This window comes from Lichenostomus cassidix, chromosome 17 (assembly GCF_008360975.1).
Source record: "Lichenostomus cassidix isolate B80296 chromosome 17, HeHo_3.0, whole genome shotgun sequence".
In the NCBI taxonomy this organism is placed as follows: domain Eukaryota; kingdom Metazoa; phylum Chordata; class Aves; order Passeriformes; family Meliphagidae; genus Lichenostomus; species Lichenostomus cassidix.
This window is the reverse complement of record NC_139497.1, coordinates 5,791,098-5,814,652: the sequence shown is the minus strand read 5'-3', so window position 1 is coordinate 5,814,652 and position 23,555 is coordinate 5,791,098. Positions and strand designations below refer to the sequence as shown.

At 60.5% G+C, this 23,555-nt stretch overlaps 3 protein-coding genes across 7 annotated transcripts; 1 reads left to right on the top strand and 2 right to left on the bottom strand.

Annotated features, from left to right (window-relative positions):
* The first annotated feature begins 567 nt into the window (after window positions 1-567).
* ENG (endoglin) lies at window positions 568-11,623 on the top strand. Of its 2 annotated transcripts, none has more exons than XM_085077161.1 (15): window positions 568-727; window positions 4,562-4,719; window positions 6,769-6,903; window positions 7,491-7,653; window positions 7,848-8,004; window positions 8,160-8,289; window positions 8,530-8,698; window positions 8,776-8,918; window positions 9,051-9,188; window positions 9,500-9,544; window positions 9,654-9,764; window positions 9,852-10,097; window positions 10,298-10,361; window positions 10,451-10,552; window positions 11,015-11,623. In XM_085077161.1, the coding sequence occupies exons 1-15, from the start codon at window positions 670-672 to the stop codon at window positions 11,182-11,184; spliced, it is 1,989 nt and encodes a 662-aa protein (XP_084933287.1). In that variant the 5' UTR covers window positions 568-669; the 3' UTR covers window positions 11,185-11,623. The 2 variants fall into 2 exon arrangements, with proteins under 2 accessions (XP_084933287.1, XP_084933289.1); XM_085077163.1 differs by having other exon boundaries at window positions 10,995-11,623.
* On the bottom strand, window positions 11,476-16,439 carry FPGS (folylpolyglutamate synthase). 4 transcript variants are annotated; one of them, XM_085077164.1, is made up of 15 exons: window positions 16,315-16,439; window positions 15,198-15,326; window positions 15,039-15,092; window positions 14,858-14,922; window positions 14,666-14,780; window positions 14,497-14,574; window positions 14,139-14,200; window positions 13,934-14,036; window positions 13,756-13,833; window positions 13,539-13,686; window positions 13,361-13,459; window positions 13,029-13,179; window positions 12,869-12,944; window positions 12,474-12,540; window positions 11,476-12,377 (listed from the first exon to the last, which is right to left on the bottom strand). In XM_085077164.1, exons 1-15 carry the CDS (start codon window positions 16,411-16,413, stop codon window positions 11,950-11,952), a joined length of 1,752 nt encoding a protein of 583 aa, XP_084933290.1. In that variant the 5' UTR covers window positions 16,414-16,439; the 3' UTR covers window positions 11,476-11,949. The 4 variants fall into 4 exon arrangements, with proteins under 4 accessions (XP_084933290.1, XP_084933293.1, XP_084933292.1 ...); XM_085077167.1 differs by lacking the exon at window positions 16,315-16,439 and adding an exon at window positions 16,103-16,294; XM_085077166.1 differs by lacking the exon at window positions 16,315-16,439 and adding an exon at window positions 16,033-16,171.
* Window positions 16,440-17,440: 1,001 nt separating this feature from the next.
* On the bottom strand, window positions 17,441-22,847 carry CDK9 (cyclin dependent kinase 9). The gene is made up of 7 exons (XM_085077168.1): window positions 22,689-22,847; window positions 22,085-22,166; window positions 21,540-21,630; window positions 19,575-19,741; window positions 19,210-19,381; window positions 18,985-19,133; window positions 17,441-18,079 (listed from the first exon to the last, which is right to left on the bottom strand). Exons 1-7 carry the CDS (start codon window positions 22,778-22,780, stop codon window positions 17,714-17,716), a joined length of 1,119 nt encoding a protein of 372 aa, XP_084933294.1. The 5' UTR covers window positions 22,781-22,847; the 3' UTR covers window positions 17,441-17,713.
* Window positions 22,848-23,555: the final 708 nt, after the last annotated feature.

The window sequence follows — 23,555 nt, the reverse complement described above, 5'->3', positions numbered from 1 at the left end:
GACTCCCTCCCCCAGGACCCTCTGTCATAAGGGATCTCCTGACCCCAAGCCCGCCTGCCAGGTAGGGTGTCTGGGCAGCCCCATCTGTGGCCCGGCCAAGGGTACAGGCAAGGCAGGCAGTGGTGCTGGGGGAGCTCCACTTGTCCCATGTCCCCAGAGTGGGCGTCCAGGGCCATGGGGGAGCCACCAGCCTGGGACATGTGACCCTGCTGGGGTGCTGGGACCAGTGGGGACTGAATGCCTGGGACAGCTCTCTTCCCCATCGCCTGGGGCAGCCCCCCATCCTCATCACTGGGGCCAGTTTGGGAGTAATTTGGAGGGGTGGACGCCACCAGAACGCCTGTGTTCCACCCCTTCACTCACTAATGCGAGCCCTGGGGGTCCTTGGGGACATCTACCCCGGGTACCAGTGCCCTCCCCCTGCCCAGCACGCTTCCAGCGCGCCCCTCCGGAGGTGCAGCCCCTCACGGCCCTGTGGGGAAACTGAGGCACGGCGCCTCCGGGGGAGGGGGGGTCCGTCCTCTCCGCCCCCCCAGCCCCGCCGGCCCGGCCCCAGCGCCGCCAGCGGCATTTCCTCCGCCGCGGACCCTCCTCCGAAGGGAGTCGGTTTCCTGCCGCTGCCGCCGCCCGCACTCGGCGCTGGCTCCCGGGGAGCGCCCGCAGGCGGACATGGGCCCCCGCTCCGTCCCGCTCCTGCCGCTTCTCCTGGCTCTGCTCGGCCGCCCGGGTGAGTGGGGACGGGGGGCTCCGGACAACGGGACCCCGGGGATGAGACCTCCGGGATGGGACGGCGGGACGGGACCGCCGGGACGGGACAGCCGAGGCGAGGGGAACAACCGGTGACTCCGGGTCTGTGGCCAAAGGGGTCCCCGCCGTGCCCGCACAGGCAGTGTTACCCTCGGGAACCCCTCGGGAGAGGAGGTTTATGGGAGCAGCCCCGATGTGGGAAGGGACAAACCTACCCCGATTCCCGAAACACACACAGCACAGCCTGCCACTCCCTGGGACCCCCGAAATCCTGGCTGCGTCACCGGGGCGCGGGTGGTGTTGACGCCGTGGCTGAGTCGCGGCCAAGGCAGTGGCACACGGGGCGTCTGGGGTGGCTTTGGTGGCTTCCCGGCACCGCGGAGTATGGAGGGGTTCACCAGGAGCTAGGAGTGAGAAATGGGAAAAAGCCCTTAAAGCCTCACGTGGGATGTGGGGATGGAGCTGGGGGCGAGAAATGGGAAAAAACCCTTAAATCTCATATGGGATGTGGGGACAGGGCTAGGGGTAAGGAATGGGAAAATCTCCGAAAAGCCTCTTATGGAAGCTGGGGGCTCAGCCACTTCCAGAGTGGTCAGAGCCACCCCAAGGTGCTTGCAAAGCCACGGGGAATTTCAAGGAGGGACACTGGGACTGATGGAGGGCAGGGAGCTGGGGGACCTGGGGACATGGTCCACTAGCAGAGGGGAAAGGAGCTGGGAAGACAGTGGCTGCCCAGAGAGGCACTGAGTGTCCTGGCTGGGTCGGTCCCTCCCGGCCACCTCGGGGGTCAGTGCTTGTGGGTGGTGCTGGGGTGGCTCCACTGCCAGGCTCGACGCCCATTCTCTTATATGGCAACCCTGTCTGGTGGCTGTGCCAGACAGTCCCTGCCCGGTGAGGCTGTGCCATGTGGGCCATGTCCCCTGTGGTTGTGCCGTACAGTTCCCACCCTTGCAGATGTACAGTAAGTCCCATGTCCTGTGTAACTGTGAGGCTCAGTCCCCATTCTATAGCTGTGCCATAGTCCCTGTCCTGTAGCAGTGCCATGATGTCCCTATCCTATCTAGATGTGCAGTGAGGTCTGTGTCCTCTGTGGCTTTCTGGTACAGTCCCCATCCTATAACTGTGCCATATGCTCCACATCCTGCGGCCTTGTGCCACAGAGGCCTTGTCCTCCCTGTCTGTGATGTATATATATAGTCCCTATACCACGCAGCTGTGCCTTCTGGTCCTCATCCTACACAGATGTGCAATGTCATCTGTGTCCTATGTAGCTGTTCCATCTGTCCATGACCTTTGTATTTGTCCCCGACGGTCTCCATCCTATACAGCTGTGCCATACATGCTGTAAGAGGACTACACTATATGGGCTGAGTTTTACATAGCTGTGCTATATGGTCCCCACCCTGTCTGTCCCTATGGTCCCTGTCTATTAATCTGTGCTATATGATCTCCATTTTACATAGCTGTGCCACACAGTCCATGTGCTACGTAATGGATCTATGCAGTCCCTATTGTATGTGTCTGTGTCTGTATAGTTACTGTCCTGTGTCACTCTGCCATATCCTATGGCCATACCACCCCTAACCTATGCTGTATGGACCCCAACATATGTGTCTGTGCCATATTGTCCCTGTCCTATGTAGTTGTGCCATATGGTCCCCATCCTCAGTATCTGTGCTATACGGTCTATGTTCTGCATGGCTGTGCCATATGGTCCCCATCCTGCCTACCTGTGCCACTCACCAAATCCTGTCTAGCTGCTGTCTCTCCCTCACAGGAGCCCATAGGGCTGGGGTGCCCACAGTGGGTGCAGTGCCATGGAACTGGGGTGCCCACAGTGGGTGCAGTGCCATGGAACTGGGGTGCCCTCGGTGGGTGCAGTGCTGTGGGGCTTGTGCCTTGGGTGCAGTGTCAGGATGCCTCACAGACACAGCCAGCTTCCAGAGGTGTGGGACTTTGTGCCCCCTCAGCATGGTCCAACAGCCAGCAGCGGCTCGAAGGATGACAATTCCCTCTCAAGTTTGCAGTGCAGGGTCCATCCCCATTCCTGACCTGGGCCAGCTCATTACAGAAGTGCAGAGGTGGCACAGCCGGATGCAGGGATGCCAAAGTGGCGCTGCCTGTCCCATGGGCATCCTGTGCTGCCAGAGCCACCCCTGCCCTGCACCCCACACCCTTGCTCTCTGTCTAGGTCTTTCACCTTCTCCCAAAACCCCAGGAATCGCCCCTCCAGCCCCTGACCCACAGGGGAGCTGCAGCGGGCCCATCCCCATTCCTTGATGTAGGCTGCACCAAAGGCGACTGGAAAAACATAAAGTGGATTTTCTTTCTTTCTTCCTTTTAATTTTTTTCCCCTTTCCTGGAGTACAAAAATAACAGTGTCCTTATCTGATCGCCCCGGCGGCCCAGCTGAGCCCCCTTATCTGATCCTGACATAATGCTGGAGCCCGCTGCCTTCCCCAGGGACAGACAGTGCCCGACTGGCACCGCTGCCCCGCATCCCCTGCGCTGGCATCCCTGCCCTGCCCTGCGCCAGGGGCGAACCCAGCCGCGGCCCCCGGCCCTGCCTGACCTCCCGGCAGGATGCTGCCCGAGGAGTGACGAGCTGCCCGTCCTCTGCCCAGCAGTGCCGGGGCCGCGCGGCCGTGCCCAGTGCCGTCAGGGCAGGAGTGGAAGGGAAGAGGGACACAGCCTGTGGCGCCCAGATAAGCGGCTGTTTATCTTCCTCCCGATGCTGCCGGCCGCGCGGTCGCCACGCTGGGGGGAGGAAGCGCCGGACAATAAGTGGGCCCACGGCAGCGTCACTGGGGGGGTCTGTGCCGTGACCCCGCCGCCACAGCCGGGCCACCCCGATGGTGAGAGGCAGGTCGGGGACACCATGATGGGCACAACTTGGGATGAGTGGCCCTTTGCTGGGTGCTGTGTCCCAAAAACTCAATTACCTGGAGCAGCACACCCTCTAACCCTAGCCCCGGTGGGGGTGTCTGGATGGACCTGAAATGGGGGCCAACCATCTCCCGGTGCATTGGCTGGAGCCATCAAGGATGGGAAAAGATGGAGTGGGAAGGGATAGAGCTCAGTGGCTACCTCCAAAGGAAACCCAGACAGTTTCCCCACAGAAAACCCTCAGCTGTGACCTCGGGGGTCCATCCCTCCAGCCCCCTGGAAAGGAGAACTCACGCGTGCAGGCAGGTCCGCGGGGCCAAGCTGAGGACAGCCCGGCCACAGCAGGGCTGCCTGAGGCAGAGGAAGCTGTCGAGGCACGTGGGGATTTACAGGATCGGGCCTTCAAATGGCTGTTTGCGCTCAGGATTTCCCTTGGCAGCCGCCGGCCGGCCCCGCTCGCCGCACGCCGCCGGGGACTTTGGGATGGGGCAAAGCTCACGCCTCGGCGCCCGCGGAGGATGAGCTTTACAGCCATTTCCATACCTGCGCTTCCCACTTTCCTGCGGCGGGGGAATGCGGGGGGGCTTCCGCCACCGCCCCAGCCTTCGGGGCGGCTGGGTGCGAGTTTTGGCACGCGGCGGTGCCGAGCAGGGACAGTGGATTTTTCCAGGCCGGATCCGAGGGTCATTGATGTTGATTGCGGAGGGGGCTGGCGGTGGCGGACGAGCCCCGAGCAAACACGTAGCAGATTGTCCCCGGCGTGCTGCGCCGGCGGTGGGGCCGCGGTGACGCCGGGCTGCGGGCTGAGGCTGCGGGGGCAGTGCCGGGGCTGGCGCAGACATTCAGCCCCCTCCCGCATCGTGTCCCCCCGTGTTGTGTCACCCCATATCCGTGCGGCGGGGACTCACAGTCTCTTGTTTTCTTCCAGACCCCGGGAGAGCCAAGGGCTGTGACCTGAAGCCAGTGACAGCGCAGCCACCCATCACCGTCTCCTATGCCACCAGCACGGTGCCGCGGGGCTGTGTCAGCAACAGTTCCCTGGACACCAGCCATGAAGTCCATGTCCTCAGCGTCAAGTTGTCCAAGGTGAGTAAGAGGGGTTCCAGTGCATCCCCCCAGAACTTCTCCTTACACTGTCACCACAGCACTGTCACCACAGCACTGTCCTCAGCAGGCAAGTGTGGCAGCTGGCAAAATTTTCCTCTAATTAAGGAGCAGTGAAAGGACCTGGATCAACCTCTTCCCTGGCACCTTCACCAAGCTTCTCCTCCAAGCAAAGCCATGGGCGTCTCTGCCCCAATGGGAGTTAAAAGCCTTTAGAGGCAAATTCTTCAATAGCCCATTGCTGCCAAGGCAGATGTTCCTGTGCTGGACATCTCGGGACACTCCATTTCCCTGGGAAGGTGGCCTGAGGAAGATTCTGGCTCAGGAGCTGGGCAGAGCCATGAGCACCCAGTGGGGACCACACTAGAGAGGAAGGGAGGGATGGAAAATGGATTGGAGGAAAGGATGGATGAACAGATGGAAGGAGGGATGAGGGAGGCACATCACTCTGAGGTGTCCAAGTGAGCAGAAAGCTTTCTGCAAGTGTTGGCATGGCTGTGCTGAGGGGTGATAACTGCATTGTGGGTGCTTTTGGGCAGTGGCAGGGCTGGCGCTGGTACTGGCTGGCACCGTTGGGTGGGTTTGCACCAGCACATGGGTTTCCACGGCAGCTCTGCAGGACAGTCCAGCTTCCCTCGTGCTGGCTGGGGCCCAGCACCCGATTTTGGCCCAGCCCTGGGCCACCCGGCGCCGCACTCCCCCCTCCCTGCCACCTCCCAGCTCTCCCAGTTCTGCTTTTGGAGCAGAGAGGGAGCCAGGCGAGGAGGCACTGGGGAGGGTCAGTTTTGCAAAGACCCCTCTGTCCTAGCCTGGTGTGACCTGGCCGTGGAATTCTGGATAAGTGCCAGGGCCAGGGGTGCCCCGGGGTTGTCACCAGTGGCAACAGGGGACACACACTGATGTCACGGCTGCGGCACCGAGCCCCGCGGCGCACGGGGGGAGCCGGGCAGGGACGTGGCTCCACTTATAGAAGAATTACTGGAAGCTGCTTTCTATAAGCAGATCCCCACGATGAAAAAAAAAAAAAGAAGAAAAAGAAAAAAATAACCCGAAAGGCGGCGGCGGGGAGCGCCGAGGCTCCCGCCACTCGCGCAGCCAAACAATGGAGCGCCACAAAACACGCGGCAGGAAAAACAGCCGCCGGCTCCTCCCCGACACTCGGGGCCACCCGGGGTCCCTGGCCACCCACGCTTGCCACGGGGCCATGGCCAGGCCGGGATGCCCATGGCCTCATCCCGCCAGCCCGGTGCCCGGCACTGGCAGCAGACTCCACCCGCCCAGTGTCCGCCTGGCTTTCCCAGCCCGCTGCCTGGCTCAGCATTTGCTAGCCGTTTTCAGGCAGCAGTTGCCAAACTTAGCGCCTGGCGTTTCGACTTCCCCATCCGGATTTCCGGCTGGAGGCCACCAGGCAGAGCTAGCCGGGGGGAGTGGTGTGTGCCACCACTGTGCCCAGGCATCCCTGCACACCCCTATGGACACACCTGAGCCTGGAGCTCAGCACAGTGCTGGGATGGGGCTGGGAAACCTGCCGGGGGGATGTCCCGGTGCCCAGGATGGGCATTCTCCTGTCTTCAGGGGGAGGCACCCCAGTACCCACAGTGAGGATGCTCTAGTGCCCAGGATGGGGATGCTCAGTGTGGGGATACCCCAGGCCACAGTGGGGTGACACCCTCCTACCCAATGCAGAGATTACTCAGTCTCTAACTCAACAATACCCCAAGAAGGGGGTGCCTAGACTCCACTATGTGGGGTGTCCTAGACACCAGTGTGGGAATACCACCATCCTCCAGGTGGGGATGCCACTGGTCCCTTGCTTAGGGGAGCTAGGGGATGTTTGCTGCCCTGGTGTGGGTACACATCCATGTGGCATCCCTGTCCCCTAAACCCAGCCATGGCTGCCTCCTGCATTGTTCACCACAGGGCCAGCCTGAGGTCTCTCCCTGCTGTGTTGGGCTCCAGGGGGCAGCCAGGAAGGTGACAGCAGTTGGGGGTTGGTGGCTGCGGTGGTGACAATCTCCTCTTCCCTCCCAGGTCTCTCCTGTCCCTCTTATAGTGACGGTCACTCCACGAGCCAATGCCTGCAACCGGTCAGCAGTGCTTGTCCTCCTCTGCGCCCGCTGCTTTGCCACCATCACCTCCCCGTGCTCCAACCTGATCATCCGCACCGTGAGTGCCACAGCCCCACTGCAGCAGCAATCCTGGGGGGCAGCAGGGCTGGGGCCATCCGTTGGGATGTTAAAGGGCTCACTGGTTGAGATTGGTCCCCCCTGATCACCAGACATGATGCTTGTGGTGCGCCGGGGAGGAGGGGACGCTCCTGACCATTGCTGGCGGTGCTGAGCCCTGGGCTGGCCAGGCAGGGAATGACGCACAGGGCTGGAAAAAGCTCCCGTTTCCTCCGGCCGGCGGGAGGAAGGTCAGGGATGGGGTTTGGCTCCAGCGAGCTGAGCCGGGGTCGGGCGCTTTGTTAGCAAAATAAACCTCCTGCTTTGTTTGTGGCTAATAATAAAGTGGGCCGAGCCCTCCGCGTGCCGTCGGCTGCTCTTGCTACTCCCAGCTCCTGGCCCCAAAAACCCCCATTCATCCAGAGTGTCCCCATGCCCAGGCTCCAGGGACACTCACCTGTTATAGGTTCACATTTGTATCCCACACACTGTGGGAAAAGGTTTTCCTCGCTATCCCCATGCCAGCCTGCATGGGGGAGTGATGTGCCTTGTTCCCCACCCTGATTCAGGCTGTCACTCTGCTCACAGGATGCTTACCTCAGCCCGGAGACCGTCGGAGCACCAAACCCTGAGCCACCCGTGGTCTCCAGTGAGGGGCAGCTGCTGGCCTGGGCTCTGTCTGCCTACGGGGGCATCACATCCTACAGCGAGCTGCAGGACCCTCTCAGGGTCCAGCTCCGCCTGGGAGAAGGTGTGTGGGGCTGGGGGCTGGCACTGGGGGGCTGGAGCAGGCAGCAATGATCTTCCTGTTCCACCAGGGTGACAACCTCCTGGGGCAAAGCAGCTTCCCCAGGGAGATTCCATGGGGACTGATGCCCCTGGCCCTGAGCATCTCCCCCCGCCCCTGAGCCCGGTTTGGCATTGATGACCCCTCTGCCTACACAGATGCCCACAGCCCCCCGGAATGCATCCCCCAGGAGCACTTCAATGCTGTTCTGCACCTTGAGGCTGAGGTCGCCTTCCACGGGGTGAAAAGCTGCTCACGCAATGACACCCAGAGCACCAGGGCAGCTCACATCATCCATCTGCAGTCGGAGCCCAGGTACTGCAGTGCTGGTGGTAGGACAGGCGGTGGGATATGCTTGGAGATACTTGGCAAGGTGTTGGGGTGTCTCAAAGGCAGAGCCCCACATCCCAGGTTGGATGTGGAACCTATTGGTGTGGAATGCTGAGAAGAGGGGTCTTGTGGTTTTGCAGCTTCCCTATCACAGAGGTGAACCTGACTGTGAACTGTTCTAAGAATTCTGCTGGCAACTCGGTCCTCATCCTGCAGAGCAAGGTCAACTTCACCTGGTCCATCACTTCTGAATGCCACATGCAATTACTGGTAGGCTGAGGGGTATGTGTGTTCCCCACCAACCCCCCAAGGGGTCTGCCAAGTGCCCAGGAGATGCTGGTGGCATGGAGAGGGTGGCAGGAAGGCACCTGGGGACATTGTACATGGGGAGGTTGCAGCCCCCTTGCTGCAAGCCTTCATAACTGGGATGAGCCCTGCCTTGTGCATGCCCAGCTGTCCCTGTCTCCAGCTAGCCCCTCTGTGCTGCCCCTCTTTTCCCCCTCACTGCAGGTCTCTGGGATTTACAAGATTACCTCACTCACGGATCTGATCCCTGGGGAGCTCCTGCCTGACACAGAGCAGGACCTCATTGCTAAAGCCTTCGAGAAGAACTACAGTGTTGCCTCCTACTCTGCCATCCCTGCCAGCACCCGCATCAGCCTGCAGACTCGTGAGCATGGTGAGGCCCCAGCACCCCAGGGCTGGCTGGGATGGGGGGGTCCCACCATCCCCACTCAGCCCCCCCTTTCCCTGCAGAGACAGTCAAGAAGCCTACGACGACCGCCCCCCTTGTCACCACACAGCCCCCAGACTTGCCCCACCAGGTTCTGTTCATGCTTAAGCCCTGGAAGTGTACAGATGAAACCATGGAGATTGTCATCACCAGGTCCTACTTGGAGGTGAGGAGGGTGGAGTGGGGTCCCAATGTCCACCAACATCACTCAGAGGTTGGATTTTCCTCTGGGTGCTTGGGGTGGGTGGCACAGGGCTGTCCCCAGCCAGTGGGTGACTACAGTGTGCTTTCCTCTTAGCCCATCAAGGATGTGGTGAACATCACCCTGAGGGACATCAGCTGCCAGGCAGAGAAAAATTCCACTCACTTCACATTGAAAAGCCCCCTTAGCCACTGTGGCACCTCACTAGAAGGCAGGGGCTATGCCAACAATGAGGTGAGAAGGGGGATATTGCCCCCAGCCCCACTGATGGCCCATGAGAGTTTCAGTGATGGCTGGTGAAGCTTCTCCACCAGGACCTCCTTGCTTTTGCATGGCTGGAAACACCATACTGCAGCCCAGGGCTGAGATGGAGTGGGCGTGTTTGGGTGGGGCTTCCATCCCATCCCATCCCATCCCATCCCATCCCATCCCATCCCATCCCATCCCATCCCATCCCATCCCATCCCATCCCATCCCATCCCATCCCATCAACAGACCCCAGCAGTAGGGACCACTTGACTGACCCAGCCTTCCTGTCCTCACAGCTCATCCTCAGCCTGGCCAAGGATGCAGTGCTCCGGAGTGTGCGGGTGAGGGCTGGGTTTCCCAGCGTGTCCAGGGGTGGGAGAAGGGCACTGATGCCACTGTCGGCTGGGTGCTCAGTGTCAGGGGTGGCTTCAGTGCTGTCCCCTCTTGTAGGTGGGATTCCAGTGCGAGATCCCGCGAGAGCTCTTCCTGCGCCTTTTCCCCACCGCCGCCTTTGAGGCACCACAGACAGAGCTGGAGATCAACAAGGAGGCCTTTGTGCAGGTACTGCCACTGTCCCAGTGCCCAGGACAGTCCAGCCACCCCTGGGCCAGTGACCCTGACGGTGTCCCCATTCCCACTCTGTGGCAGGCATCCATGCGATGGATGGACCACCCGGCTGACCTGCAGCTGAAGGAGTGCTGGCTGGAGGCGCCGGAGCGGGAGCCCATGCTGCTGGTGCAGGGCGGGCAGGCACGTGGCGCGGGGGTGGCTGTGCTGGAGGGCCCCCCCAGCAGCCACGGGAGGAAGGTGTGGCGCTTCCGCTTCACCTACACCATTCCTGAGGGCGGACGCATCCCCTTCTCTGCCACCCTCAAGTGCAAGGCTGGCTTACAGGTCAGTGTAACCCTCCCCACACTGTGATGCCACCATGCTGGTCCCCCGCTCACGGTGGCAGCCTGGTGGGTTTGTCCCACACTATTGGCTGATGGAGCTCGTTTGGGAGCAGAATTCCCTTGTCCCCAAAGCACCTGGGGGCTTTGTCCCCCCACAGGGTGCACATCTCCCCCCTCTCACCCCAACCTCCACCTCTGCAGAACGACACCATCTTCGAGAAGGTCCTGGAGGTGACAGTGAAGGATGCAGGGCAGCCACTCAACTGTGAGTTCAGGGCAGGGAAGGAGGTCAGGGTGGGGAGTGGGAAAGGGACCCCCCAGTGTGGCAGTGCTGATGGCCTCATCCTCCCACAGACCGTGGGCTGGGACTGGCTGCTGTCCTGGGCATCACCTTTGGCGCCTTCCTCATCGGGGCACTCCTCACTGGTGGGCTCTGGTACATCTACTCGCACACCCGTGAGTATCCACCACCCCTGGGGTCCCCCGGGGTGGGATGGGGGGCCACATACATGTCCCTTGCTGGGTTGGCCATTTTTCCCTCCTGGTCAAAGTCCCCAAGTGGGCCCCCAGAGACCAGGCTGCTCCACTGCCCTTATCTACAGTCCTCCTGCCAATGCTATAGGGGAATAACCCTGCTCCAGGTGCCTACAGCTCCCCAGGGTCCCTCCTGCTTCCCTGAGGGCCCCTCTGCCACCTGCTCTCCCTCCTGCTCCTGGTGCCAATGGTCCCCATGCTCGTCTCCATCCCAGGGGCTCAGGGGCCAGCTGGGCAGTGATCCATGAGGGTTTGTGTATGAGGGCCGGAAGGTCCCGTGGGACTGAGCCAAAGCCACCACCGTTCGCCCTGAGTCTGGTTTCCCCTTGGTGTTTCCCTTGGTGTGGTGGGCGGTGTGAGCCAGGTCCCATCTCCAAACTGCAGCCGGTTTCCAGCACGGCGCCAGCCTCGGAGAGCAGCAGCACCAACCACAGCATCGGCAGCACCCAGAGCACCCCCTGCTCCACCAGCAGCATGGCCTGACGCCCCCGGGACCCCCCGAGCCCGCGCAGACCCCTGCCAACGGACTTGGGGACCCACCCCAGTGCCATTAAGCTGATGTTTTGCCCCGAATCTCAGGCCGAGCCCAGAGGGGGCCTCCATTACTCATTCAGTGAATGCTTTGGCCCCCCGAGAGCAGCCCACGCCAGGGGGGGGCACCCTGCAACCCCCCTGGGGTTCCCCGCTGCAGTGGGGAGGCAGAAAGAGCAGCTACTGCCAAAGCCTCCCACAAGGCTCCCCATCAAATGGGGGGGGAAGAAGTGGGTGCCCCCTGGACATGCCCCAGCACTTGGGGTGACCCCTGTGCCCCTCCTGCATCCCCCCGAGAAGGCAGCAGGCACCAGTGGGAGCAGCAAGAGGTTTATTTGCAGGGGGGGGGTGCGAGGCTGCTGCCCTCCTACAGGACGATGGGCAGAACCCACCACCCCCCTCAGCTCCCCACCCAAGTTACAAACTCTTATCAATAATAATAAAAATCTTCCCTACGTTAAATTAGCCGCGCCCTGATGCCGAGTCTCGCCACAGCTTGAGGCTCTCACCTACCAGGCCCCCGGGCACTGGGACCTCATCACAGCCTGGGGCAGCCCCCCAAACCCTGGGGATCCCCCCAGTCAGTCTCACTAGGGAGGGGATAGAGGCCAGGAGCATCCCCCCACGGACAGCATCCCGGGAAGGGCACAGGCAAAAGGCACTGGGGTGAAAACAGCCGAGCCAGGATGGGGTGGGAATGTCCCACGTCCCCTCCAGATGCCTCCAGGCATCACCGGGGACAAAACCGTTGCTTCAAGTAAACAGAGGTGCAAAGCCCTGTCCCCACGTCACTGGGACAGCGCAGGGTCGAGCAGCCGCAGGGCCCCCCCCACCAAGTGCAGGCTGCCGGTGACCAGGACACGGACAGTGGCCGCCTCCCGCAGCAGCACGGCCCCGCTGCTGGCCACGGGGTGGGGGTGAGCCCCCGAGGCTGCGGGGGCTGCCAGATGGGGGTCCCGGCCCTGTGCCACCCACCGCAGCGCCTGGGCCAGGCACGGGAACACGAGCGCTGGGGAATTGAGGGGTCGTGGGGCTGGGGGCACCAGGACCAAGGAGCCTCGGGCAGGGGTTGGCTGCAGCAGCCCCCCCACCCGCAGGGGAGATGGGAGCCAGGGGTCCTGCCCCGCTTTCTCCTCCAGGAGCCGCGTCCACGTCCGCTGGTTCTCCAGGCAGCGCGTCAAGGCGTTCTCCAGCGTCACATTGAAGTTTTGCTGGTCTGCAAGGGATGGGCACAGCGGTCAGGGATTGCAGGGGTAGCTGGGGAGGGATCAGGACAGGGGGCTGGGTGAGACCCTGTCTCCCCAGCACTCACCTGCGTTGTTGGCCACTGACACCTCGGTGAAGTTGGGGCAGAAAACAGCGTAGTCAAAGTGACAGGGCTGCAGGGACAGGAGGAATCAGCACTGTGGGAACCCTCAGGACCCACCCACGGGATTTCCACCAGGACCAGTTCCACACCAGCAGGGTTACAGGGGATGGGGTGGGGGCGTCCCTTCCCCGCCCCCAGAACTGTGAGACTCCTGCAGGGGGAAGCTGAGGTGGGATACACCCCAGGACAGCAGGGTGGGCAGGCAGGCAGACAGACACACAGACAGGATGCCAGCTCCACCTCGCGGCTCCCTGCACCCACAGCAATGCAGGTCCAAGGACAGGCAGAAAACCCAGGCATTTGGGCACAGTGACCCCCCCGTGCCCCCCAAACCTCACCACCAGCAGCTTGAGCAGCGCCGCCGTGTCCCGGTCGCCTGTGGCATTGAAGAGCAGCACACGCACCTCAGAACCACTGTGGGGAGAAAGGGCAGGTGGCCCTCCAGCACCACCACCACACTGCCACCATGGCTGTCCCCCCCTCATGTCCCCTCCTTACTCGTGGGGCTTGTCCTGGTTGAGGGCGGCCTGGCGGAACCAGCGGACACAGGCCTGGATGCTGCTGGTGGTGTGAGCTCCGTCCAGGTACCACGTCACGGGGCCGTGGGAGAGCACCTGGGTCCGGCCCAGCCACTCTGTGTCCCGCAGGCCTGGGGGCACACAGGGCATGGCTGGGACCCCCACATCCTCCCCAGGACCAGTACCCCCCTGGGGATCCAGTTCTGTGGGGCAGACTGTCTCCTCTAGCACGAGGCACTGGCTGGGGTCCAGCATGGTCCCCCTAAGCCCTATGACACAGCAAGGGAGGGTGTTGGCATAGCCATACTGCACCTTGGATCATGGCATCGGTCAGTCGGAAGGCAGGCGCCAGTGGCACTGGCCTCCCCACCAGCTCGGTGCATGGCGGCACCTCCTTCTGTTCCCCAAGACCTGGGCAGGACAAGCATCCCACTGAGACCCCAGGGGCCATGGTGGGCTCTGGCCCTCTGCCCCTGGCCCCCTGCCTTACCCTTGCACCCACGGCGCTGCAGCCACGTCCGTGCCAGCTGCAAGGCCAGGGCGGCGTTGGAGCGCTGGTGGGAACCCGCCAGCCCCAGCTCCAGCGTCTGGCAGCCCTCCTCAAAGTCGTCCAGCTCGGGGCAGAGGTAGAGGGGACACTGCAGGGAGAGGAAGCTGAGCCCCCTGCCATGGGGTACCCCTTATCCACACCCCTGGCACCAACTCACCTTCCGCTCCTGGGCTCGCTCCCTCAGCACCTCCAGCGGCCGCTCCGGCTGCGCCACAGTGAATGCCGGCACACCAGGCTGGGAAGAATGGGGGAGCTTAGGGACATGGGGGTGCTTAGGGACATGGGGGAGCACACCCCAAAAATACAAGAGGAGAGATAAGACCAGGTCTCTCTACCTTAAAAATGCCCCCCTTCTGCCAGGCGATCTTCTCCATGGTGTCCCCCAGGATGCTGGTGTGGTCGATGCCCAGGGAGGAGACCCCACACACCACTGGCGTCCTGGGGATGCAGCATGACAGTGTCCCTGCTGTACCCCTCTCTGCTGTGGGGACATCAGGGCCTGGCAGGCCTGGGGACAGGCTCGGCCCTGCTGGCTCCTACCTGATGATGTTGGTGCAGTCATAGGTGCCGCCAATGCCAACTTCCACCACTGCCAGGTCCACCTGGAGACACGGGGACACTGGAGCCATCAGAGAGCCACCAGCAGCATGTGTCCCCATGGATCCAAGGATGTGGGTGGAGCCAGGTCGCTGTCACCACCCCTTCCAAACCCACACCTGAGCACGCCCCCTGTTTGTGGGGGGACCATCCACCTGGCACATCATCCCCTAGTTACAGCCACAACAGCTTGACCCACACAAATTCTACCCCACGTGGCAGCTGAATCCCATGTGCCCCCTCGCTGAGGTCCCCACCAAGCTGACATCTCCATCACAAGCTCAAGGCCACCACCACTGACCTTCTCCTGCAGGAAGACGTGGAAGGCCATGATGGTGAGGAAGCGGAAATACGCCGGCATGCTGGCATGCACCGGGTCCTGCCAGGCAGAGCAGGGTGAGGGTGAGCATGCAACCCCGGGAGAGGGGACCCAAGGGAGGGAGCACACCTACAAACCCTACTGGCCCCACCTTGGTCTCCTCCAGGCGGTTGTAGACCATCCAGAAGTACTTGTTGAAGAGGTCCTTGCTGATGGGCTGCCCATTGATGCGGATCCGCTCGCGCACCTGCACGAGGTGAGGGGAGCTGGGGGTACAGAGCAGGGGAAAGAGTCAGGCAAAGCTCCACTAGCCCCTCAAAACCCTCCCGACCCCCCTGCCCACCTGTAGAAGCCTGTCTTCAGCCCGTAGTTGCGGAGGATGCGTTCAGTGAAGGCGCACGCTGAGCCCTGAGGAGACAGCAGTGGTAAAGCCCCTGTTCCGGGGCAGGGGCAAACAGAGCCATGGACACCAGCAGCTCCCCCTCAGCCCCCCAATCCCCCACAGCACCGCCCACCCGCCTCACCTTGCCCTTCGTCCCCGTGACGTGGATGATGTTCAGTCGATCCAGGTCCTCGACCTGTAAGAGTTCAACCACCCTGTGAGACCCCCATGGCAGCCAGTGCTGAGCATGGCAGCGCTGCTGACAGGACACAGGGAACAGGGACGGGGATCCCTCCTTCACCTTCAGCCCACTCCTCTCCAAAAAGCCTTGCATAGCTTCCAGCTGGGCCTGGGGGTCGCCGCGCTCCCGCTTCACCTGCTCCAGGTAGCTGGCATTGGTCTGCAGGGTGTTGAGCATCCGGATTGCGTCCTGGAAAGACCCCCAGGGTTGTTGGGATGGCACACATCACCGCAGCCCTGGGGCTGTGCCAACCACGACAGCCCCAGGGGCCAGTCTGCCCCGAACCCGCTGCACCCTGACCCACCCCGTCAGACTCAGTCCTCTTGGCGGTGCCATTGGTCACCCGCGCCGCCAGCATCTCCGCCATGGTGCCGCGGGGACGTGCTGGCAGCGCCAGATCCTGTCACGGGGACAGGCTACTTATGGGCAGGGGTTGCCCGCCCCTCGCCAGGTGCCCCTTGGCCCCGCGGTGGGGCACGGGACAGCCAAGCGCCGACACCCACAGCTGCCCAGTGGGACAAGGTCGCCGCCGGCAGAGCGGGCAGCGCTCCAGCGCACGCCGGTCCCGCCGGTGTTCAGCGAGCGGCGTTAACGAAGCAGCAACGCCGCACCTGAACGGCGCACGTGGGACAAGAAGTCAGCGGGGCCACCGAGCCCCCCAAACACACGCCAAGGGGATGTGAGCCTGGCGCTGCACCGCCGTGTGCTGCAGGGTGGACCTGGCATGGCACCAACCTATGTCCCCAGCGTGGGGACACCCCACCCAGGCAGCTGGACTCCGGCCCACTAGACAGTGGCATCGGCACCGATAGCGCTTCCAGCCCTGCTGTGCGGGACCGATCTCGCCCGCCCAGGGGTGGCTCCACGCCAGGGACCGCCATCAACCCCACGCCACCTGGCGCAGCCGCGTGCTGCCGGGACACGCCGTGGCTACCGGAGCGGCTGCCACCGCAGGCCGGGCTCACCCGCTGCTGCCGCGGGGCACGGCAGTTTGCGGGGCGACCCGAGCAGAAAGCGGGGACACGTGGCGTGCGGCAGTCAGCACGGCCCGGGGCTGCGGGAGGCGGCAGAGGGGGTCGGGGGGTAAGGCGTCTCTGCCGCCCCGCGCGGAACCGGAGCCCGCCCCATCGCCGTCGCGGCCCCGTGTCCCCGCCCGGTGCGCGGCCCCGCGCGGTACCTGGTAGTCCATGGCGGGGGCGCGCGCGGGGCGCGTGCTGAAGCGGCGCCCCGCGGCCCGCAGCGCCCCGCGCAGCGCGCGCAGCCCCCGCGCCACCATCCCCGCCGCGCGCGCCCCGCCCCGCCCCGCACAAACCGCGCGCGCCGCCGGCGAAGGAGAGGGGGCGGGGCCGCCCGCACCGCCCCCCGGACGCCGCCGCCGCCATCTTTGAAACGGGCAGCGCGCGCCACGTCGCATGGGGAAGGGGCGGGCGCCATCTTTGCGAGGGGCAGCGAGGCGACCGCCCCCGCGACCACCCAGACACCTCGGGAGGGGCGCGGGGATCCCGGCCGCCCCCCTCGGGACAGGGACAGGACAAGGACGTAGCGGCAGCACAAGCCAGCTCCAGGTGGCTCAGCCTGTCAGCACAGGGACATGGCCCTGCAGCCCACACCGCCCGAGCCGGGGCGCAGGGACTACCGGACTCCGCAGCCCCCGCCCGGCAGCACGGGGCCAGCGGAATCCCTGTGCTCTGCTCATGGCAATGGTACTGACATGTTAATCCACGGCAGCGCTGATTGAGCTGACCCCCACCCTGCACCCCAGGGACAGAGCAGAGGTCTCAGGGTCCCGAACCCAAACTGCCCTGGGGAATGCCAGGTGCTGCCATGCAGGCTCCCGCTGATGTCTCCATTTAGGCAGCACAGCGACAGGAGGTTCAAACCAGCTGTTTGGGACAGGACTGTGTTTATCCATGATGGACATAAAACACAATGAAGAAAGCACGGATGCCATGTGCTGTGACAGAGACCAGCAATTCCCACTGTAAATCCCAGCTACATGGAGCATCCAGTTCTGCCAGCCACCTCTGTCGCTTGCCCAATAAGTCCCTTTCTAGGCTACATCCCCTTCTCCAGGGAGAGTTAGTCATGCTGTCTACAGTGACTCAAAGGCACCTGCCTCATCCTACATCAATGCTTCAGTGCTCAGAGAATACTCCACGCAGCAGCTATGACCAATCAAGAGAGCAGAGACATGTCCAAGCAGGGCCCAGTATGGTCCTGGGTAGCTACTCCCAGTCCTGCCAGTCCCTGCACCATGTGCCAAGAGCCCCAGGATGGACAGAGATGCTTTTTCCATCACCAGATCCATAACAATTAATCTGCAAGTTTAATGTAATCAATACAGACTTTCGAGGGGCAAAACCAGGTTCTGAGACAAAACTGCAGGGAAATAATGTGCAGCTAACAGGTGTCACCTCCCCAAGTCACACAGCTCCATGGTGGCCGAGAGGAGATGTCCAAGCTCTGTTAATGCCATCAGTCACTTCCCCTTGAAAAAAGTCCTTTCCTAGACAAAAAGACCTCACCAGGACATCTCTGCTCAATGCAGAGAAGCCCAGCCAGGACCCCATTGAGTGTCAAAACACTCTGTCGAATTCAGTCTGGTTGGTGGCAGTGGGGTTCCTGCCTTGGTTCGCTGGCTGCTGGGGCATGTGCCCACCCCTCCTGCGCGGCGGGGCCAGGTACTCAAACATGGACTGGTTGTGAGTGGACAGCATGTTTTTGAGGTCCGAGGGCATGGGGTCTGACCAGAAGAAGTCGTGGTTCAGGGCGTCGTCGCTGTCGATGCGCTGGGCGGGATCCAGCACCAGCAGCTTGTCGATGAGGTCGAGCGCGTAAGGGTCTTTGACGTAGGCCTTGAGGCGATCCTTCACCTTCCGCTTCTGCCCCTTGGGGAGATCCAGCTTCTCGTACAGCTCGTATTTATCCACGTTTGGCCAAACCTGGGAAGGGGCAGGAAAAGGGGTTGGCAAGAAATAGTTATGGGAAGGACAAGCCATTTTTGATTCAAACACCCTCAGGCAAACCAGGCTGAGGTCTGCCAAAATAACAATTCTATTTTATAACCTCCAAGCTGGCAGGCCTTGTTCCCACAGCAACAAAGAGGCAATAAAGGCTGCACTAATGCCTGGAGACATATGGGCAAGTCGGGACAGAGTCCTCCTGGTGTGGAAACGATGCTCCAGGATTTGTGGTTCCCCCACAAAAGATCTACTAGAGAGCATGGTTCACCCAGCTACCATATCCAGAAAGATAAAGTGACAAAATTGATTGCTAAATAATCACCTGGATGTGGCACCTTCTATCCTTAGAAAGCAAAGCCTGCTGCAATCATCAGCACTTATCTCTATCTGGGAGAGACCACATGCCAAAGAAAGCGCCTCCAGTGTACATAATAAATGTGACAACGAGGTGAGGACTCTACAGCTGCCAGCACAACATCCCGCAGATCTCAGTCCGGGCTGAGATCCCTCAGCTTGCTCCCCACAAGAGGGCAGGATGAGCGGCTGATAAAGGAGGAGCTGAGGAGCCGGGTGCTCACACCAGGGCTGAGCTGATGCCGCAATCACAAGCCAGAATTCAAGAGGCTTTTCAAGGTGACCAGTGCAAAGCACCTGAGAAAAACCCCCACCCTTCTTTAAGCAGCAATTGAGGGTGTTTGTCTGAGAGGCAACCTTTAAACACTGGCTAGAAGATTCTCCAGCCTCCCTGCCAGCAGCAGGCATACTCCATTGCTGGGAGCATACAGCAGCCAGCACACAGGGCAGGGAAGAGACCCACACGTGCCTGGTCCCAGACTCTGCCCACACTCCCACTCTCCACAGCTCATCCCTACTCTCGCCCTCACCTCCGGCGTGATGGACCCGCAGAGCTGGCTGATGAGGGTGAGCTGGTGCTGCTCCGTGTTCCCCTGCATGATGGGGCTGCGGGTCCACATCTCTGCCATGATGCAGCCTGCGCCCCAGAGGTCAATGGGGGGGCCGTAGTCCCGCTCCCCTAAACGGAGATGCCGAGTTAGTCTCCCAGAGGGCCGAGAAGGGCCGAGAAGCTGGCAGAGCCCACCACCTCCTACCTAGGAGCAGCTCTGGGGGGCGGTACCACAGGGTCACCACGCGGTTGGTGTAGCGGTTCGGCTGGCTGTTTTTAGCCAGGCTGAAAGCTCGAGCCAGCCCAAAGTCCGCCAGCTTCAGGACTCCATCCCGTGTGATCAGGACGTTCGCTGCTTTCATGTCTCGGTGCAAGATCTGTACAAGGACAGACAGTAAAGAGTTAAGTGATTAAAGTGCCCTCCTTGGGTGCCTAGGGCCAGCAGGATGCTCAGGCATGTTTTTCACAGAGGTGAAAAACAAGCATTTCCCTCCAGCCTGTGCTAAGACAGCTTGGAAAGCCACAGAGAGCAGGGTGACCTCTGAGTACAGCAAAGGTCTGTCCCATTACCTTGTTCCTGTGGATGTAGTAAAGTCCATTGAGGAGCATCTGCATAACTTTCTTGATCTCTGACAGTGTGAACTTGACGTGGGCATTGCTGAGAAGGCCAGCCAGGTCGTGCTCACAGAAGTCAAACACAAGGTAGATGCTGCCCTTGCAGCGGTTGTATGGAGAGGCTGCAGGAGAGGCACAGAGAGGCTGTCAGGGAGGGACCCTTCACCCTCCTACCTCCCACCACCCTGCTGCTCATACAACACTCCCTACACAGAATCTCAGGGCACAGGAACGCAGAGAACCAGACAGCCTGCAGGCCTCAAGGTTCTGCCTAAAGAAGCACTGAGCAAAACTAGCAACACAAGAACAGTAGATGAGGATTGGCACAGTGAACATCATCAAACAGGCAAGGAAAAGGCATGGCAACCTTTGAAAGCTTCACTTCATGCTGCTCTGGGCATGTAATGGCTGTGGGGTTTCCTCCTTGCAAGCTATGGCTGTCAGCCAAGCACCAGCAATAGAGGAGGCACCAACAGACAGCCCCAGGAAAAATGCAGAAACGCAGAAAATCTGTCTAATCTCACATCAAAAAGTGAGATTTCCTGCAACCTCAAACAGCATCTGCGAAAACGGACTGATCTCAATCAAAGTGATATAAAACTCCAACTGCAAGTCGTAGTCAATGAAAGCAGAGCTCAAGTAATGCAATCGATTTCAATCTTGTTCCTAGAGCACAAACGCAAAACATTATTAAAAAGAAAGGCTGATTTTCATGAGCTGTAATCAGCGAAACCTGCTGATCAGCATCTCCAACCAGAAAAGCTCAGCCCCCACAGAAGCACACTGCTCTCCTTTCCAGCCAGGAGGGTGCCTGCTATACTGTATTTGCAGTTCCTCACATGGACATGACCCCAAACACACCTTTCCAACATAAAAACAGAAAAGTCTCACGTTTGAGAACAGTAAATAAAACATTTCTACTTTACTGCAAACTGAGGTCAAGGTAGATTTGGATGAGAACTGGAATGCAAACAAAACGTAAACAAAAAGGAACAACCGACGTCTACAAAAATATTTATCTTTGGTATGTCAGACAACCAATCATCACAGCTCTTTTAATCACATGGTGAATTAAAAATTAACTTGTCATTGGTGTTTTTACTCATATGTTCAGTCAATAATCTACACACAGTTGAGTACTAGAGTAATTTGAATTTCCCAGTCCTAGGCCAGAGATTTCTGCCCATTCAGTGACAGGACTTTTTTTAAAACAGCTTTGTTTTTATTCCACTAACATGACCGGCTAGGGAAGGGCAGGCTGTAACATCAACTGTCACTTTCCAAAGTATTTTTCCAGTACAAATCCAGGTAAGAGAATGATATATAAATTCTAACAGCTGTTTTATAGCAGTTTCACTGGAAACAGAGTCAGGCCAGGTGTGCTGGCCCTGCAAAGCAGTGGGGGCATACGGCATCAGGTGGGAGTGAAGAGGTGGAAGAGCAGCTCAGAACTGCCCATATGGAGTTCCAGCCCTCCCAGCATGAGCAGTTACATCACCCACAGAGAGAGATGCTGAGTGAGCCTCAGCTGGAGCTGTGTCATCAGCTCAGAGCTGCCACAAACCATCACAAGCCAACCGAGAGGGGCAACTCCAGGCTGAGGAGCCTCTGCTCTAAAGTCTCTCCAGTGCTGGTTCACTGAAAGCCTCTCAGGAGGGAGTTTTCCAGCACGGGCAACATTCACTGCCATGGCACAGGTGTATCCTGGCAGGACCAAACAGATTCTTCCAGCCAAGCTCCAGCAACGTCCTGACTCATTTAGAAACTCTTCTCCAAGATAAGTGAGCTGTCACCCCATGTCACAGGCAGGAACATAGGCCTGTCCTCAGCTAGACGACCCCACTTCCAGCACAAGACACGAGCCTGCTCAGCAGGGCTCAAAAAAGCCATCAGCAACACAAGGGAGACTCTGCAAAGTACCTTTGGTCCTGCAGATTTCTATGAGGTTCACCACATTCTCATGTTTGAGCAGCTGGAGGATTTTAATCTCTCGCAAGGCTGTGATGGGAAACTGAAAAAGAGAAAGAGAGGATGGGGATTGGAGGAGCAGCAGACCAGGCCATCTCTGCCTAGACAACAGGAGAGGTGAAACCCTGCAGCTTGGCAGGGGACCTCCTTGAGCAGGTCCCTCCCTCCTCCCCTCACCTTCCACATTCACACCAGGACATGGTACAGCCCAGCCTGAGCTGCAGAACAGCCTCCCTGGCTGCTGCCCTTGCTGTTTAAGCTGCTAACTCTCTCCCCAACTCCTGAGAATGTGCCTCACGTATCACCCAGTTCTTCCACAAACACAGGCAGTGTGGAGCCCTGTGCTGGGGATGCTGGCATTTCCCAGAGGAGCAGAAACACATGGGAAGTGTCATCTCCCAGCAGCCATCCCAGGAAGCCCAGTCCCCTCACTGCTGACATGTGCCTTTGCAGCCCAGGTGACAACAGGCCAAATCCAGCCATGCTCTCACACTTACCCCTTCCTTCTCATTTTCCATCAACACCTTCTTCAGAGCTACTTTCTTGCCTGTCTGACGATGTTTGGCTTTGAAAACTTCCCTGTGAAAACAGAAAGAAATCCATTAGTAGTACAAGGAGAAAGGAGACAGGTGTTCCTGACAAAGAGCAAGACCAAAGAAGACACAGTAAAGCACCATACAGAGAACTCTGTATTGAGCCAACACAGCCACATTTCCCCTGGGCCAAAGGCCCTCAGGTCTCACTGAACCAACAGAGAGCTCAGAATTCCTCCAGCCTCACAAGGACTTTCAGTAATGTAGCACATTTGGAGCAAAAAATTGCACATTTAGAGCCAAGTTACAGGTCCCCACCCGAACTGTTTTCAAGGTTAACTCTGCTCTGCCAGAGCTGGGACAGAGCGGGGTCTCGGGTTAGGGGAAAGAGGGCTCAGGAGCCAGGCCTGTTCCTTGGAGCCAGAGGGGTGGCCGGAGAAAGGACACCCGAGCAAGGAGCACCCGGGGCTGGGGCGGATGGGCCGCAGGGCTGGGCCCCGGCTGCAGGCCTGAGGCCGGGGAAGGCCGGGGCCGGGCCGGGGAGGGCCGAGGTCGGCGCGGCACTCACCCGAAGGTGCCCTGCCCGATCTTGGCGAGCTTCTCGTACTTGGAGACCTCGTCGCAGAAGGGGCACTCGACCATGTCGTACTGCTTGGCCATGGCGCCCGCGCCGTTGCCACAGCACCGCGTCCCGCCCGTTCCGCCGCGTGACCCAGTGACGCGATCACGTGATCTGCCCGCCTCCTCGCGGGGCCTTGTGGGCGTTGTAGTCCGCGGGGCCTTGTGGGCGTTGTAGTCCGCGGGGCCACCGCCATGTTGTCCCGGCTGTCCCTCAGCGTCGCCCGGAGGCACCGAGCCAGTGCCAGTGTCCCTAAAGCGCGTTGCCGTGTGTCCTGTGTGTGCGTAAACCCGTCAGGGATTAAACAGCATTTCTGCTCCTCCAGCCGCGGCTGTGACATGGGGATGCCATGGCCTGGCAGGAGGACTCCAGGGTCTGGTTCAGGAGACTCTGAGTTCCTCCCCCAGCCATGGCTGTGTTCAGGTGCAGGATCAAGAGCTCCATCCGGGGCTGTTCGAAACTGGTCCCCAATGCGGAGAGTGCAGGGAACCAGGGACAGAGCTGTGGCAGAGGCGACTGCTGGCATCCTGGCCATGGGAACCACCAGCTCCCTGGGAATGGGAAACATGGACACTGGTCCCTGCTGCAGCCACCTTGTCCTGCATGGAGACACTCCCATGGAGCAGTCAAGGTCCCCAGCACGAGAGAACAGCTGGTGGGGAGTGCTCCCGCTGGCAGTGATGCCACCCAGCCCTCACCCCACGGGGGCTAAGCACCAGATGTGCATGGCAGGGACCTGTCCGCAGGTCCAGAGCCTCATCCATAGGGCTGGCACCCTCATCCGTAGGGTTGGCAACCTCCTCTACAGGGCTGCCA